General features: G+C 38.1%; 1 protein-coding gene across 2 annotated transcripts in view; it reads left to right on the top strand.

Moving 5' to 3' along the window:
* Positions 1–631, top strand: part of LOC149244504 (uncharacterized) — a 297,889-nt gene extending 297,258 nt beyond the window's left edge. For both annotated transcript variants that reach the window (XM_089374882.1, XM_089374881.1), the window contains one exon: positions 5–631. In XM_089374882.1, coding sequence (XP_089231008.1) covers positions 5–309 — 305 coding nt within the window. In that variant the 3' untranslated portion in view covers positions 310–631. The remainder of the gene's footprint in view (positions 1–4) is intronic.
* The last annotated feature ends 17,935 nt before the right edge of the window (positions 632–18,566 follow it).

Here is an 18,566-nt window from a genome sequence, read left to right as displayed (position 1 = left end):
GCAGAGCCATCTTTCGTTCACACTCCATCTTCAAATTCTCAGATTGAGGAGCAGGATTATTATTCGACGTACCATAAGACACCTGAGAGGAAACATTTTTCAAAGGAAGAATGGGAGACTTTTACCAAAGACTTCACAAGGAAAGCTTTAAAAGAGTTAGTTTCTACACCTGAGTTTACAGAGTGGACAGTTGACAATGCTGACAGAATAATGACAAGTCCAGTTGAGAGTAGATATGAAGAAAATGACTTGAACACTGGAATAAAACAAAAACATAACAGCAGGAGTTTAGGTTGGTTTGGTTGGTAGAAACAACTATGCATGAGCTTGTTTATGTAGAATTAATTTTGGAATGAAATTGGCAAAACAGCTGCTGTTGATTGTGTACGCGGAATTGGGTTGTTTGTTATACCAGTTACCACTACAGAACTTGAGCACATATTTTATGCACCTTTGGACCCTCACAATTCTAGCTTTTTCTTTCCCTTTTACATTCAGAGAACTTCACTACCTAATTTTAGTGAAACATAGTATATACTATAAATATAAAATAGCATAATGAGACTGGACATTTTTCATGTAAATCATGTTCTAAACAATGGAATAGTTAGTAAATTGATTTATGTATCAATTTCAATAGTGAATAAGATAGTGGACATGTATCCATAATTCCGAAGAAGTGATTAACACAATTGATATTAGTAATATATTCACGTTTTATACTTCCATTTACATTATTTACGACAGCAGTGATAATTTGAAAATTTTCTCAATATGATATATTTGGCTACCCGAGTTTTAATTTTTCACTGCAGTCTGTATTTTTCCGAATGGTTTTTTGGGAAGAGTAAGAGCATCCGAGCATAACAATGGAAAACGTTTATTAGCTATCTTCAATCTTGTGCAGACCAAACTGGTGACTGAACATTTATTAGCTATCTTCAATCTTGTGCAGACCAAACTGGTGACTGAACATTTATTAGCTATCTTCAATCTTGTGAAGACCAAACTGGTAACTGAACAAGTTGACTCTGAAAACCAGTGTTGATAATATCCGCTCAATATCGGCGAGAGTCCATAAAACATCTTATTGGCAATATCGGCAAGCATAAAAAATGCATAATATATTCATTTTTTTCTTTAGATTTTTAAACATATAAAGCAATAACAACATGAAATAAACACATTGGCACATAAATATGAAGAAAACACTGATATATATGATGTCAAATAGAAATGATACATCAAAGGCGATATCAAACCCTGCTGATCCCTGATAATTGTCCAATCAAGGATTCAAATATGGAGAACCAATACAAAATAACATCACATATATAAAAATATCCCATCATCATGAGTTATATGTAGCAAAACAAATAAAACTAGCAGCTGTCTATCTGAAATCAGTGCCCTTCCCCTTTTTATAGGAAAACATGATGGGTTGTTTGCCGAACGTGCTCCTAGTAGTAGAAGGCCTTGGCCTTGCCCCTGCACTTAATGTCAAATAATGAGTGCTAGGTATGGAGTTGTGCTCTCCTATATTTATAGAAGATGGTGTTGATGTTGATGCTCCTACAGTCTCCTCCTTCTCCTCTGCCTCCTGCTCCTCTTCGTGTTGCTCTTCCTCCGAGTCCTCTTCCTCTTGTTGCCTCTGTTCTAATGGATCATCTAGCTCTAACCATGAAGGTGACTCCTCCAAGATGGACACTTCAGACTCCACCCTCCACTGAGACAATACATCAATATTGTCTAAGGAAATGGCATATGGATCCATTGGTGCTTCTATTTGCTTCACTCAAAGTCGGATATTGTAATGCACATACACTAAATCATTGAGGCGTGCGAACTCCAACCTGTAAGAGTGTAAAAAAAAACTAATGAGTTTTGGGTCTCGACTCTTGGCACTTGAGGGTCATAAATTAAAAATTTTAATTTACAATAAATGTAATTGCTCCATTGAACGCTGAAGCTCAAAGTTATACTTGTTGCGTTTTTTTGAGTGTATTTTTTTAATACACTCTAATTGCGCTCACTCTTTTAAGAGTTACATGTTTGACTTAGGATTCTTATGGCCAATTTCTGCAAATTTGGTGCCCTTGCACCATAACTTCGCCACCAAATATCTAAAAAAAAATAAAAAAATTAAAACATAATTAAACGTTCAAATAAAAGTTACATAATTGAATTTTGTTAAGTTATGGTATGTTCTATGCTTATAACAGTTTACTTCTTTTTCTTATTATATTCCACATATTAGAAATCACATGTACATAAAGTAAAGTGCAGATAGAACATTAAATGGTCGTCAGAAAAGAAGCCAAGACAAGAGACACAAGATGTGGCGGCTAGCCAGGGACAAACCCCACAATGTGTGGGGAAACCCTTTGATCAAATCTTCTTTTATCTTCAATAATTCAGCAAAGAGAAATAGTACAATAAATCTGATTTATATCAGTAGTAGCAAACCCTAGATCAGCAGCATCAGCGTTAGCGGCTTCATCGTCAAACAATGGCAGACGATATCTCACAAACTGACCGTCGGATCGGCTTGATTCCACCACCAAAAGTTGCGGCTTCCAAAGGAGGTTTAGATGAACCTATAACGCAGTTCAGATGAGGAGATCTTCTGGTCCATGTAGGTCAAACTTTACTTTGCAGTTGCAGCTTCAGTTTTAGCAGCGTCCTTCAAACTAGGGCAGTGGATATCTTGCAAATCGTCTGTCGGATTGACTTGATTCCACCACCAAAAGTTGCGGCTTACAGAGGAGGTTCAGATGAACCTACAACATAGTTTAGATGAGGGGATCTTTTGGTCCACGCAGGTCAAACTTTACTTCTGCAGTTGCAGCGTCAGTTTCAACTGTTTCCTTCAAACTAGGGTAGTCGATATCTCGCAAACTGTTCGTCGGATTGGCTTGATTCCACCACCAAAAGTTGCAGCGTTCAGAGGAGGTTCAACCTACAACACAGATCAGAAGAGGAGGTTTGATGGTCTACACTGGTCAAAGTTTGGATCTGCAGTTGCAGCTTAAGTGTCAGCAACTTTCGGCTTCACATGTGTGAGAGAGAGACCCTTTTCTGCGCATTAGAGAAGAGACTCTTTATTGCGTAGTAGAGAGAGAGAGATGTGATGAGATGAGTGAGTGCAAATGAGGAAATGTCCTCTTGTATTTATATACAAATGATGATGTTTGAATATATGCGACAATTGGGCTTCTGAGCCTACATGAGTTGTAGGTTGGCTTGATAATAATTCCATAATCAAAATAAATTCATATCTCCATGAATACTTATCAGAATCGGATGATCTTTATATCAATCTTACACCTCTCGAAGAGAGGAATCTAATAAAAATGTTATCAGCCATGAATAAGATGACCCACATGAAGTTTGGCCCTAGTTGCCAATTTTAACACTCCCTCTCAACCAGGGAGAACTTCATCTGCAATCTGTCTATCGGTCGTTACTATTCATCCATCAAATGCACTGCCCTGTATAGCTTGACCCTTGCCCCGCTTTGCTCTATTCTGCTTTTTTTGCTTTCTCTTGTTCTGCCTTGTATTGTCTATATTGTTTGGTCTATTCTGCTCTGCTCTTGCATTGTTCTGTTCTGTTCTACTTTTATCCGAATTATAAAGAAGAATAAATAATCGAGGATGTATCATACTGACTCAAAGTCAGTGTCAGAGTATGTACCACTGGTCCTAGACCAGTTTCAATTGACCCGAAGTCAGCGTCATAGTATGTGCACCTCCTACCACTGGTCCCAGACCAGTAACATCCTCCACTGACTCAAAGTCAGTCTCAGAGTGCGTACCACTGGTCCCAAACCAGTCTCAACCGACCCGAAGTCAGTGTCATAGAATAGACCACTCCTACCACTGGTCCCAGACCAGTATCATTGATCCCAGATCAATGGAGGTCATCCTAGTGTAGGGAGTACGGTAGATACAACGATGCGTCCATCGGTACTATTATGGTCCTTAACTTCATTTCCCTGCTTATTGATAAGATGAGAGGTACTTCCCATGAGTCCTAGACTGCATGGGTAGGATGTCTCGACATGAGAACTTAATCAATACCATCCTCACAGGAGGACACATCAATCCTGCTACAATCGCCATGGAGAACACATCAATCCAGACCGCCATGCAGAACACATCAATCCAGGCCTCACAGGAGAACACATCAATCCTGCTACAGTCGCCACGGAGAACACATCAATAGAGGTCTCACAGGAGAACACATAAATCCTGCTACAGTCACCATGGAGAACACATCAATCTAGGCCGCCATGGAGAACACATCAATCCAGGGCTCACAGGAGAATACATCAATCCTACTACAGTCGCCATGGAGAACACATCACTCCAGGCCTCACAGGAGAACTAATCATCCTGCTACACAGGAGAGCGAATCATCTTGTCCCATAAGAGAGCGAATCATCTTGTCCCTTAAGAGAGCGAATCATCTTGTTCGAGTGCGCACCACCAGGGGAGGGTGAATCACCCTGTGGTCGTATGTTGCTCTAGTAAGAACCGCAAGCGCTCAGAGCTCCCAAAGCTCAATGTATGCAACATGTAGGATCCTTGTACAAGGGTTTCTTGACGACTCCAAGTCGTTTGGGAAAATCACAGATTAGATCTTTCCTCGGGGCTTTGACAAGGTGTATCGACTTGTACATCATCTTAATGCGATGGAGCCTCCTTGCTCATCGACTTACCATATCCTAGATGATGTCTATCTGCTAGAGCAATCGACGAATACAGGATTCTTCAATAATCGAATCCCACCTCTGGTTGTTACAGAAAATCAAAATGGTATGTGTTCAAACAGCTCACTGAAAAGCTTCCTCAACCAGACAGCTTCATATGAGTTCATACTCGTAGATATGTATTCAGTCTCGGCGGTGCTTATGGCAACCGACTTCTGCGTCCTGCTCATCCATTATATCAAAGCATAATCCAAATAGAAACAACACTAAAAGTGCTCTAGTGATCCTCCACACTACCTGCTTAATCAACATTCGAATAATCATGCAGTTTCATATTTCCGGCAATGTATCTCAATCCATGAGAGATTGTGTCCTGAAGACATTGTTGACCACTACGTGTCAACTTCCCAGCAGTACACCCCCTTTTCTGCGCAAAAAGGGATAGCGCTTGATCGACATGCCCGTGCCATTTGACAGTCATCGTCGACTTGATCAATTTATGTTGTAAACCCAGTCTGCATATTGAATTGTAAATAATCTTAGTAGAGTTGAGTCATGTATGTAAATTCCCTAGGTGGACCTAATTTTCTAGTGATAATCTACGTTCCGGAAGGTTTTTTATCTCACCGATCTATGATCGGCAGAGTTTTCTTTCAGCCTAACCCCAAAGCCGGAATGGATTTTGTCATTAGAATCTTAGGAGAATCCTAGTGTGTTAATCTGCTAGATTATAGTTGTGTCGCAGAACTGGGTGGTTTGTGAGGGTCTATGTCAAATGGGTTCTCCCCCTTAAGATGTAAAGTTGTAAAAGTCATGATGTAAAGTGTCTTGAGGGTTATGTTAGCGCTTGAAATTTCACCTCAGGCTGAGAAAGGTAAACCTCAAGGCTACATCAAACCATTCAGCCTCGTAGCTAGCCCTACGGGGCAGGAGAAGGCTGTCTCCGGTCAATCTCGGTAGATCTTCAATGGGATGAGATGACCAACAAGGTAACACTGATATTAGGCTAGTAAACTGATTTAAAAGGTTGATTTGGGTTTTTTGGGTTTTTGGTGGCAGATTGAGGAATTGCAATTTTGGGTGCGGGGATTGGACACAGTTTCTGCAGGGGGTTCTTTGGGGCGAGGTAGGAAACCGTATTGATGCCTTAAACTGAGATGGATGATCAAGAATGAAAGAGGAGGAGCTAAAGAGAGCAAACAATGACTTTGAATTCCCTTTAGAGCATGGCTAGCATGAATTCATACTTTAACACTTCATTTGTTTAATGTGCAGCAGTAAAGAAAGGAAATGAATCACATAACAAAGCTTACAAGAACATGAAGAAACACACCATCAACACATGAGTCCATAAGAATCCCAAAGATGACTGCAAAACCCTGGTCTTCCTTAGCCAAAAATTGCAGAGATACAAGTGAAATTATACAAAGATAGCTTCTCCCTCAAGAGTCCAACCTTCCAACCCCTGAAAATGATTAAGAAAATACATAATATAGGCAAGCCAACCTCTTCCCTTGCCTCTAGGGGTCGAGCTCATCCTTCTAGGAGCTGTTTCAACTAATTCTAAACTGAGCACTAAAATCTAGGCAGTCAAAACAACTTGCCTCTATAAGCTAGGAAACCAATCCATTCATTAAATATTTACCCTTGACATGAATGAATCTTCTAGAAGTGTTAAACAAGAGTAAAAGTGTCTTAGAGTTACAATAATTACATCAAAGATAATCATCTTCCACCCCAAAAAGTCAAACTGGGTCAAAACTGCGTTTTCTGGGCTGTACAATGCAATCTGGCAAAATCTGCTCAACGAGTTGCGCCCATTTTCTCAACGGGTCGCGCACTTTGGAGCTCTGTTTGGGGCACTTCCAGGTGTCAGAATTGGGTGCAGGATAGCTCGTTGGAAAGGTCTGCGAGTCTACTTTCCAACCCAACTGGAATTTTTGAATTTGGAGTTCATTTGCCCAGTCAAAACTCAATTCTCCCAAGACTGCTTCTGCAACTCAAAAAAGGGGCAGAAAGTCAAATTTTGCATGTATTTTGACCTTCTGGAGGCCCAAAACCCCATAAAAACTCAAGTCCATTCATAGGCATATGTAACTTTGCATGAAAAATCTAGAAATGCTGAGTTTTTGCAAAAAGGAGCTACGATGACAAAGGGTCTCACCGGGGGTGAGACTCTTTGAGGAGCCAAAACTTGTAAATTTCCAAAAAATGCCAAAATTACCCAAAATTCTCAAATTTTTTTGGGATTTGTGCTGTAGCTGATGCTAGTGAGTGCCATGATCTTTGAGGGATGCCTCAGCCAAGATACAGAGTGGATTGGTTTTCTTCCTCCGCCTAAGAGCCTCGGACAACCTCTTTTGGAACATTTTCATTTTGGCCTTGCATACATGCATCCATGCCCAATAGTGATTCTTCATATTTCTCAGCAGCTGTTTCTCTTGGTTGGCCTTAGCCAACAGCCTCTCCAAGTGGGCATTCTCCTGAATGAGCATTGACTCTCGGTCAGCAGGCAATGGGTCACCGGGTCTTCTACGGTTCAAGACTCGGTCGCTACGAATCCTCCATAGCTCATCAAGTGCTTTCTCCTCCTCCAATTGTTTGTTTCGCTGCTCCAGGTAAGTAATAGTCCATTGGGCACCCTCAAGTCTCCTCTGTAAAACATCATTTTCAGCCCTGAGATGCTGAATGATCTCCTTCGCCTCTTGGCTAGGAGAACTGGCCTCAAGATCAATCACCGGATCCTCATGAATCATGGGCTCTTTGCCCCTCTGTAGTACCTGTGCTGGTGAAGAAAGCGAGGCCCCTTCCACCTGATGTGGAGATAACACTCGCTGAGCTGAAGATGAAGGCGAGACCCCTTCCAGCTGCTGTGGAGATAGTACTCGCCTAGCTGCTGCAAATAAGGCCCTTGGGCCTTTCTGATAAGTGACTAAAGGAGTGGAGCTGACATGTCGGGTGACGGGAGCATCAGGCTGCTGAGATGGTCCTCCCTCCTCATGAATGACCTCATGGTGTGGCTGAGGTGGCACTGTGAAAAACTCACGGGAGATGAACTCCTCCCATGAGATGCCCTGTTGAGTCAATTGATGTGAGACTATGAGCTGAATCAAACCATAATGACACAAGCTCCTGTACTGCTGGGCTGGGGTCTTCTTCTGCAACATGGGCACCATCCTCTGAATGTTATGAAACAAGAAGACCAGGATGTTCATCATCCTCACTCGGGTGAAATGCATCAAAAGGCGAATGTGATATGAGTACACCTGTGAAAATCTGCCCTCACAGGTAAAATAATGCATAATAAGCCTCATGATGGGAGCATACTCGCTCTGGAGAAATCTGAATGGAAAAACACCTGTCAAAAGTCTCACGAATGGTGGCCGGACATAGGGCTCAAAGTGAACAAAATCTAGCAATCTGCGCTTAGGCCATACCTCACCCACATTTGGTATCCCTGTAGCCTGTGAGATCACCTCCGGTGTCAATGTGAAGTTCACCCCTGCTAGAGTGACATGTCCATCATGGAGGTGTAAGACAAACAAGCGGGCCAACTCTCTATGATGCTGAATCTGAGAAATTCTCTCACATAAATCATAACAAGACATATACTGAAAACAAGTCACTGCCATGGGGCAAGCCTGTAATTCTGCCAGAGAGGTGGGCTCCTCTCGCTTATGATGTCCACCCTTACCACCCTTACGAGGCCTCCTCTGTTCCTCAACCTCTGTAGATGATGAATGGTCATCACTTTGCTCATAAGTTTCGTTTTCTGACATGGTTTAGGAGCAAAGTGGACAAATAAAACTGCTGTCTCTGCCTGCAAAAAGTGCTGAAATCTATGCTGTTTCAAGGGGAACAAAACATGAGGGAAATGTTAGGGGAGGGATCTTTTAACAAGGAATGGGAATATATAAATATTACAGGAAAATTTTAAGGGAAATTTTGCAAATCATATGCATATAGGAACACATATTTGTAATAGGGAAATCATTTGCAAAGATTATTGCATATGGGAAAAACATGCATGAAAGTAAACATGGGAATATATGTATTCATGTTCAATAAGGGAAAAAAGGAAACCATGCACAAAACATGCTGACATTTTACCAACAGTTTTTGTTATTTTGCATAAGCATATGGTAGAGGGGAATTAGGGTTTTCATTTTTTGTTTTTGATGCTTTGGGAAAGGGGTAGGGTTTTCATTTTTAATGGCTAGGGATGGGGAAAAATTTGCATTTCATTTATAAAATAATATGGGAAGAGAGATGAACATATGAGTGTAAGTGATAGGGAAAGGAAGGGAAGCCAACCAAAGGGAAAAGTAACTTGAAACAACACAAACCCTAGCACAATTTGGTCATGAACATAGCAGCCATATAAAGAGTTCCACTTGCAAAATTTTGATCATAAACGCATGCCCATGACATCCACCATTCATAACAGCAATGAATCCATGTTTAGAGCACCTACTTCGAGCAAATTTGGTGATTTGGAAGAAGATTAGGGAAATTTTTTGAAGTTTGCAGCAGACCGACTCAACGGGTCGCGCAGGCCTCCCAATGGGTCGCGCACGTTGATTTTCAGAACTGCAGAAGCGCTCTGGACGGGTCGCGCACCTCCCAACAGGTCGCGCACCTCTCTCGACGGGTCGCGCCCCTCTCAACTGCCCGAAATCACTGCAATTTTGCTCCTTTCTCTCAATCACTCTCTCAATCTCTCTTGCAAGCATTAGAATGCAGAATGAGAGTGAAAGGAGGGAATTTGGGCTTTTATAAGTCTCATTTGAAAAATATTCATTTACAAACCCACTTTCTAATGTTTATTTTTGACACTTTTAAAACACTGATTTTTTGGTTTCCTTTATCCTGAATTTGACTCATTGAGTGCTTTGACTTGATTCTTTTTGCAGGTAGATCATCTGAGGGACTTTGGCAAGGAGACCAGGGTTACTGCTGCCCTTTTGAAGATTTTTTGGAATTTCATTCTTTTTACAAAAATTTAACATGACCTTGGCTTTAAAAACAGAGTTTTTAAATCCAAGGTTAAAAATGAACTGTACATGATGAAAATATTCAAAGAAACATGTTTACAATCCTCCCTCTGGCTTGCTGGGCACTCAAGGACTTTCAAAGACATGACCTTGCAGAGATAAATGACCAAAACCCTAGACCTAGGACCTTTGACCTCAAGACAAAACAGGACAAGCTTGAAAGAGCTTAATGACTGATATTGACCTGATTCAGCAAAACCAAGAGGGGTATAAATAAACCAGCTCCTCCATCAGGTATATGGCATGCCTAACGGGATGCAAAATTTGACACTGATGAGACACCTACTAATGCAAATGCAAAGAGCTTTGATCACTGATGGAGGGCTTTCAAGACCGACACTAACAGGTTAGAAAATGTTTTAATCCCCTCATAAGTCCTAAGTTCTAGGTCCTAGGTGATTTTTCCAAAGGCTAAGTTCGAGGATCCATTTAAAAATAAATTAAAAATTTAAAAATATATAATAATAATAATAACTGAAAAATAAAAATTTCAAAAAATAAAAAATAATAAAATTTATAAAATAAATAAATAAAAATTTAATAAAAATAAAAAATAATAAAATAAAGTAAAAACCTAAAAATAATAAAATAATAATATTTTGAGTAAATAAATGCAGAATTTCAATTTTTTAAAGCATTAAAAATTCGACGGATGAGATTAAGAGATATCTTGATCCTCATCGACGGTCGAGATCATTTTGACGTGGATCACTCGAACTAGCTGTTGGGAATTTTTGCTTTAAATAGGGTGCTAGGGGTCATTTGAGATCAGATTTGATCTAAGATTCTGGTACTAAAGAATGCTCTCTTGTAGTCATTTTTTGTGCAATAAAGAAAGACTTTGGGGTTAAAAATCTTGTTGGTGTTACTCTTCTGAAAATGCTGTAAGATTGTTCTATTTTTTTCTGCATAATTTTATTTTCAGCCATTGATGATAGCTTAATGAAGATTGATCTAGGCACAGGTATCTTGTCTGATCTTTGGGGTTTGAATAATAGTTTAGATTCTGAAATATAGTGGCATGTATCTCCATTTGATCAGGGTTTCACTATTGTTTTATCCTTCTATGTTAATGGTTGATTTTAAGCTATGCATGAAATCTTTTTTTTTCAGATTACTGGGCGTTAGGGAAGTTCTCGGCTGAACCAGCCAACTCCCGGGTTGTGTTTTCTGAAAGAGTCCAGCCAGTTCTTTATCCCGAGCTTATCATTCGAAATATTTTTTATGAATGCATGCACGGTTTTCTGAAGCGTTTTATATTAAAATTAAATTCTAATAATATAATTGTGGATTATTGACAAATTTGGCTGCTAAAGAGCCCTAGATCTGTAAATATTGTAAATTCATAGCTGGTTTGTAGGGTTTTTATTTTTAATCCTTGCATTTATTTTCTGGGTTTTTTGTTTTCCATTTGCAGGTTGCAGATCTGGGAAAGAATCTAGTTTTTTTGCAAAGTCTCTGTTTTGGCTGTCCAAGGGTTTTAAATTCTGTTACTTTTAGATCTGGAAATCTTTTGAGAGGGTTTTATTTAAAGAACTGAAGATAAGTGGCTCAAGTAATTGTTGGTTGCCTGGTGGGATTGCCCGCAGTCTCTTCTCAGCATTCACGCAGCAGCTGTCATTTCCCTCTGGCGGCTTCAACGTTTTTCCATCATTGCGAAACAAGTTTCAAACCTGTGTGTTTCATTTCTCACCCTTGCTGCCAGAAATTATCCATCTCTCAGTCCCATCTTCCTCGTCCTTCAGCGTATTGATCTTCCTGCTCATGCCACGTTTTCTCTCAATTTTTCAACACAAGCCTCCACGCAGCAAATCTGGCCGTCCATCACCTACAGCATTGCAGCTACCATTCCCACAGATTTTTTTTCCTAGCATATTGTCCCTAGAGCGTGCCAAAACTGCAGCGTCCCACCAAGAATCATCTCTGCCTCCAGCCTAAGCTTCTCACGTTGCTATCTCTGCGCTGATTCCACGCTTGGCCAGTAGGTTGTTCACCTGCACACACAAAAACCGTGAACTGTATGCGTGGCTCATCTATCTTTCGCTGTTCTCCAACGTCCTCAGCCTGCAGCTCGATCCCTCCCATCCGTCGACCTCTCTGCTGTCAAAAACCTGGAGTCTATCTCACCAGCAAGCGCAGCTTCTCATGATCTGCAATCGTTGATCTTTGTTGCCGTCCTACTGTCCAAGCCATCGATTTTCTCGCACCTGCGGACCTGTATATGCAGCGAACAAAAAGAAATGAAGTATTTTCCAATTTTTTTTTTGAGATGCGTAGGTATTTTATGAGTTTTGGGCATTAGTTTAATTTTTCGTTTTAGTTTTTTTTTTTATAACTAGAGTTTAGTTTTAGTTCTTTTCCTTTCAGCCACGTTTTATTTTAAATTTTCTTAGTTTAGAATTTTAAAATCATGAAATATATAAATCAATTAAAAAAAAAAGGGTTTCGTTTAGTAGAGCTAGATTTAGTTTTGTTTTAATTTTTTAGAATTAGTTTAGTTTAAATTCAAGTATTTTAATTTTTATTTGCTTTAACCTTTTTTAAGTTAGATTTTAGTTTAGTTTTTATTTAAAAAAATAAAAATAAAAATTAGTGTAGATTTTAATAATTTTAAGTTTTATTTAGTTTAGTTTAATTTAGAATAGTTTTAAGTTTTATTTTTATTAAGATTTTAGTTAGTTTTATTCTTAGAAAATAAAAAAAATGAAAATATTTAAAAATATAAAAATTAAAAAATATTTTGATAATTTTTTTTTTTGAAAATTTCAGTCTTGGCTCTGGAATTTCTTAGGTTTCATTCTTTTATGCTGAGGCTAAAATTTTGACCTGGGAATTGGTGTTTAATATGATTCAATGTTCATCTGAGGATTAACTGCATGAATGTGATCTCTGGTTAATATTTTACGTGATTGTTTGAAGCACTTTATCTTTCGAAATTTTAATTGCTGGAGTATCTTCAAACCATTAAGCATTTATTGATTATCTCGTATCTGGTAAAAGTTAAGCTTTGATGATAAATGATTGCTCTACATGGTTTATATTTCTGCAGCATCTAATAATAAATCGTTTAAACATTAACTCCACAAGGCACTAATCTTTTAACTTAACAAAATCAATTTAGTGCTTGTTTTTTTGTGTCTCCCAATCCAACTGGTTCACAGTTGGTTTTCATCATCTCATAAGGTCTACCCCCCTTAGCCGCGGGAGACAGGCTTAAACGCAGAGATCGGGGATCAGGGTGACAACCCCCGGTTTGAGCGTTGTCGTGACAATCTGTGCGACAACATTTTTTGGCGCCGTTGCCGGGGACAGAGTTTTTCTGTCCCTGGCGTTTCAACGACATTCATCTTCTCATTTTTCATCATTCTTTCATCTCTCATTTGAGCTCGTAGATTCAACATTTTTGGTTATCATTTGGATCTTTTATCGCCTTATCTTTCGTCATATCAACAACTACTCTTCAGTTCGTTTCTTGTTTGGGTGGCGACTCCATGTCTTTTCAATTCCCAGACAAGAAGCCTCTCTCATATCTGTTTGATTGGTTGATTTTTGGATCCTAGAATTAGATTCATTGTTCAAGTGGCGACTCTACTTCTTTCATCTCTTAATTTTCTTGAGCAGAAATATCTTTCTATCATCCATTTGACCCTTATTATTCATCATGGATTATTCAGTTAAACCATGTCATTTTACTGATAATCTCCATGATTTTCCGAAAGAGGCCATTTCTAAATTATTTTTGTTCTCAGGTGGTGATTCAGTCGCTGTTAGACAGCATTTAAACAGGTTTACTTGTGTAATGATCATATATTGTAGACTTCCTCAATATAATCATGAAGATGTCAAGATGCGTCTATTTTTCCATTCTTTAAAGGGTGATTCTTTGAACTGGTTTAATAGTTATCCTGAAGATTCCTTCATTTCTTTGCAAGACATTGTCGATGCTTTTAAAGATAGATATGGTGATCCAGATAACTCGCCTTGTGCCCCTAAAATTGTGCAACAAAATGAAAGTAATCTTGTAAAAGGTCCAGCTGTCCAAGACAATTCTTCATATCAGAATGTGCCATCCACTTGTACCATTGCAGATCATAGTAGTGTTGACAATGAAAAGGAAGATCATAAGCAAATTATACAAGAACTATTGCTACTGGTAAGAAATATGGAAATAAATCAAACTAATTACGCCAATGATGTGAGAACTTTATGCACCCACCTGGAAAAGCGTAATAGGGAGATGGAGATCATGCAAAATCAACATAGTAAGGAAATTGAAGCTATGAAGATTAATCATGACACAGAAATTAGTTTTATGCAAAGCAAGATGTCAAGCTTAGAGGAAAATATGACGACCATGCAAGAAAATCATAAGAAAGAGATAAACGCTATGCAGCATTGCTTGATGACCATGGAAGAAGACCATGCTAGGGAAATCAGTGCTATAAGGGTTGAACACTCTAGTCAGATAGACGCCATTAAAATACAGTTTCAGAAATTTCAACAGCAGTCGGAAGATGAAGGAAACCAGGAAAAATCAATAGATCAAGAGCCTTCTCATCCGCTGCAACAAGCTCCATCTTACTATGAGGAGGTCATTGGTTCGATTGAAAGGTGGTTAATTGAAGGTGATCCAGATAAAATTAAAAACGATAAAGATCAGATGCAAGATGAGGAAAGACATGTCACACATATCTTACATACTTCATCTAAGAGCTATGAAATAGAAAGTTCCACGTCGTCATTAATACAGCCTGCCACAAAGAAAAGGCACAAGAGAAAGAAAACGAAAAGAAGATTTGATGCATCAGACGACCGCGAGCAGCTTGATTTTCGGATAGGAAAAAGTCCTACCATATGCAGAATTGGACATGGCACATCTGACAAGCAGCCGACAGATTTGCCTGAAAGCAGGGAAATGCTCAGTATACACTATATTGAACACATCTGATGCCATGGGGCATCCTTTATGTTGTATTTCTAACCCTACTCCTTGTCATTTCAGCATTTTTATTTCTGTTTAAGGATTAGATTTGCTTTTCTAGATTAGTTAATAAATGAAGAGCTTATATCTTTCCTGTGCTTAATGTTATATGATGATTTTTGGATGGACGCTACTTATGTTTTGTTGTGTGTTGCATGGGTGCAAATTCTGGATTCTCACATTCCTACAGTGCATCAACGTGTCCCCAAGTGGAGCCAGATGTTGACCACTACGTGTCAACTTCCCAGCAATACACCCCATTTTCTTCGCAAAAAGGGATAGTGCTTGATCGACATGCCCGTACCATTTGACAGTCATCGTCGACTTGATCAATTTATGTTGTAAACCCAGTCTGCATATTGAATTGTAAATAATCTTAGCAGAGTTGAGTCATGTATGTAAATTGCTTAGGTGGACCTAATTTTCTAGTGATAATCTACGTTCCGGAAGGTTTTTTGTCTCACCGATCTATGATCGGCAGAGTTTTCCTTCAGCCTAACCCCAAAGCCAGAATGGATTTGGTCATTAGAATCTTAAGAGAATCCTAGTGTGTTAATCTGCTAGATTATAGTTGTGTCGCAGAACTGGGCGGTGTCTATGTCAAATGGGTTCTCCCCCTTGAGATGTAAAGTTGTAAAAGTCATGATGTAAAGTGTCTTGAGGGTTAGAAAATGTTTTAATCTCCTCATAAGTCCTAAGTTCTAGGTCCTAGGTGATTTTTCCAAAGGCTAAGTTCGAGGATCCATTTAAAAATAAATTAAAAATTAAAACAAATAAATAAATAAATAAATAAATAAATATATATATATATATATATATAATAATAATAATAATAATAACAACTGAAAAATAAAAGTTTCAAAAAATAAAAAATAAGAAAATTTATAAAATAAATAAATAAAAATAAAAAATCATAAAATAAAGTAAAAACCTAAAAATAATAAAATAATAATATTTTGAGTAAATAAATGTAGAATTTCAATTTTTTAAAGCATTAAAAATTCGACGGATGAGATTAAGAGATATCTTGATCCTCATCGATGGTCGAGATCATTTTGACGTGGATCACTCGAACTAGCTGTTGGGAATTTTTGCTTTAAATAGGGTGCTAGGGGTCATTTGAGATCAGATTTGATCTGAGAGTCTGGTACTAAAGAAAGCTCTCTTGTAGTCATTTTTTGTGCAATAAAGAAAGACTTTGGGGTTAAAAATCTCGCTGGTGTTACTCTTCTGAAATGCTATAAGATTGTTCTATTTTTTTCTGCATAATTTTATTTTCAACCATTGATGATAGCTTAATGAAGATTGATCTAGGCACAGGTATCTTGTCTGATATTTGGAGTTTGAATAATAGTTTAAATTCTGAAATATAGTGGCAGGTATCTCCATTTGATCGGGGTTTCACTATTGTTTTATCCTTCTATGTTAATAGTTGATTTTAAGTTGTGCATGAAATCCTTTTTTCAGATTACCGGGCGTTAGGGGAAGTTCTCGGCTGAACCAGCCAACTCCCGGGTTGTGTTTTCTGAAAGAGCCCAGCCAGTTCTTGATCCTGGGCTTATCATTCAAAATATTTTTTATGAATGCATGCATGGTTTTCTAAAGCATTTTACATTAAAATTAAATTCTGATAATATAACCGTGGATTATTGACAAATTTGGCTGCTAAAAAGCCCTAGATCTGTAAATATTGTAAATTCATAGTTGGTTTGTAGGGTTTTTATTTTTAATCCTTGCATTTATTTTCTGAGTTTTTTGTTTTCCATTTGCAGATTGCAAGTCTGGGAAAGAATCTAGTTTTTTTGCAAAGTCTCTGTTTTGACTGTCCAAGGGTTTTAAACTCTGTTACTTTCAGATCTGGAAATCTTTTGAGAGGGTTTTATTTACAGAACTGAAGATAAGTGGCTCAAGTAATTGTTGGTTGCCTGGTGGGATTGCCCGCAGTCTCTTCTCAGCCTTCATGCAGCAGCTGTCATTTCCCTCTGGTGGCTTCAACATTTTTCCATCATTGCGAAACAAGTTTCAAACCTGTGTGTTTCATTTCTCACCCTTGCTGCCAGAAATTGTCCATCTCTCAGTCCCATCTCCCTCGTCTTTCAGCGTATTGATCTTCCTGCTCATGCCACGTTTTCTTTCAATTTTTCAACGCAAGCCTCCACGTAGCAAATCTGGACGTCCATCACCTACAGCATTGCAGCTACCATTTCCACGATTTTTTTTTTCCTTGCATATTGTCCCTAGAGCGTGCCAAAGCTGCAGTGTCCCACCAAGAATCATCTCTGCCTCCAGTCTAAGCTCCTCACGCTGCTATCTCTGTGCTGATTCCACGCTTGGCCAGTTGGTTGTTCACCTTCACACACAAAAACCGTGAACTGTATGCGTGGCCCATCTATCTTTCACTGTTCTCCAACGTCCTCAGCCTGCAGCTCGATCCCTCCCATCCATCGACCTCTCCGCTGTCAAAAACCCGCAGTCTATCTCACCAGCAAGCGCAACAAACGCAGCTTCTCATGATCTGCAATCGTTGATCTCTGCTGCCGTCCTGCTGTCCAAGCCGTCAATTTTCTCTCACCTGCGAACCTGTATATGCAGCCAGCAAAAAGAAATGAAGTATTTTCCAATTTTTTTTGAGATGCGTAGGTCTTTTATGAGTTTTGGGCATTAGTTTAATTTTTCGTTTTTTTTTTTTTTTTTTAGATCTTTTCCTTTCAGCCACGTTTTATTTTAAATTTTCTTAGTTTAGAACTTTAAAATCATGAAATATATAAATCAATTAAAAAAAAGGGTTTCGTTTAGTAGAGCTAGATTTAGTTTTGTTTTAATTTTTTAGAATTAGTTTAATTTAAATTCAAGTATTTTAATTTTTATTTGCTTTAACCTTTTTTTTTTAGTTAGATTTTAGTTTAGTTTTTATTTTAAAAAATAAAAATAAAAATTAAATTTATAAAAATTTTAAAACTTTACAAAATCCAAAAAAATATAAAATATAAAAAGACATAAAAAACTCCTTTTATTAGACTTTAGATTTAGTGTAGATTTTAATACTTTTAAGTTTTATTTAGTTTAGTTTAATTTAGAATAATTTTAAGTTTTATTTTTATTAAGATTTTAGTTTGTTTTATTCTTAGAAAATAAAAAAATAAAAATATTTAAAAATATTTTGATAAAAAAAAAAAAAAAAAAAATTGAAAATTTCAGTCTTGGGTCTGGAATTTCTTAGGTTTCATTCTTTTTGGCTGAGGCTAAAATTTTGACCTGGGAATTGGTGTTTAATATGATTCAATGTTCATCTGAGGATTAACTGCATGAATGTGATCTCTGGTTAATATTTTACGTGATTGTTTGAAGCACTTTATCTTTCGAAATTTTAATTGCTGGAGTATCTTCAAACCATTAAGCATTTATTGATTATCTCGTATCTGGTAAAAGTTAAGCTTTGATGATAAATGATTGCTCTACATGGTTTATATTTCTGCAGCATCTAATAATAAATCGTTTAAACATTAACTGCACAAGGCACTGGTCTTTTAACTTAACAAAATCAATTTAGTGCTTGTTTCTTCGTGTCTCCCAACCCAACTGGTTCACAGTTGGTTTTCATCATCTCATAGGGTCTACCTCCCTTAGTCGCGGGAGACAGGCTTAAACAGAGAGATCGGGGATCAGGGTGACAGCCCCCGGTCTGAGCGTTGTCATGACAATCTGTGCGACAACAGACATCTCAGAAGATTCTTGACAGTAATCTGGTGAGGCTCAACCAAATATGAGCTCACAATGCTAACTGCAAAACATATGTTCGGACGGAGGTTCACTAAGA

Source organism: Pinus tabuliformis, chromosome 8, assembly GCF_031772625.1.
Source record: "Pinus tabuliformis cultivar Carrire ecotype Pingquan chromosome 8, CPIR1, whole genome shotgun sequence".
Classification (NCBI taxonomy): domain Eukaryota; kingdom Viridiplantae; phylum Streptophyta; class Pinopsida; order Pinales; family Pinaceae; genus Pinus; species Pinus tabuliformis.
Note: the sequence above shows the minus strand (reverse complement) of the source record. Positions and strands in the feature narration are given on the sequence as shown.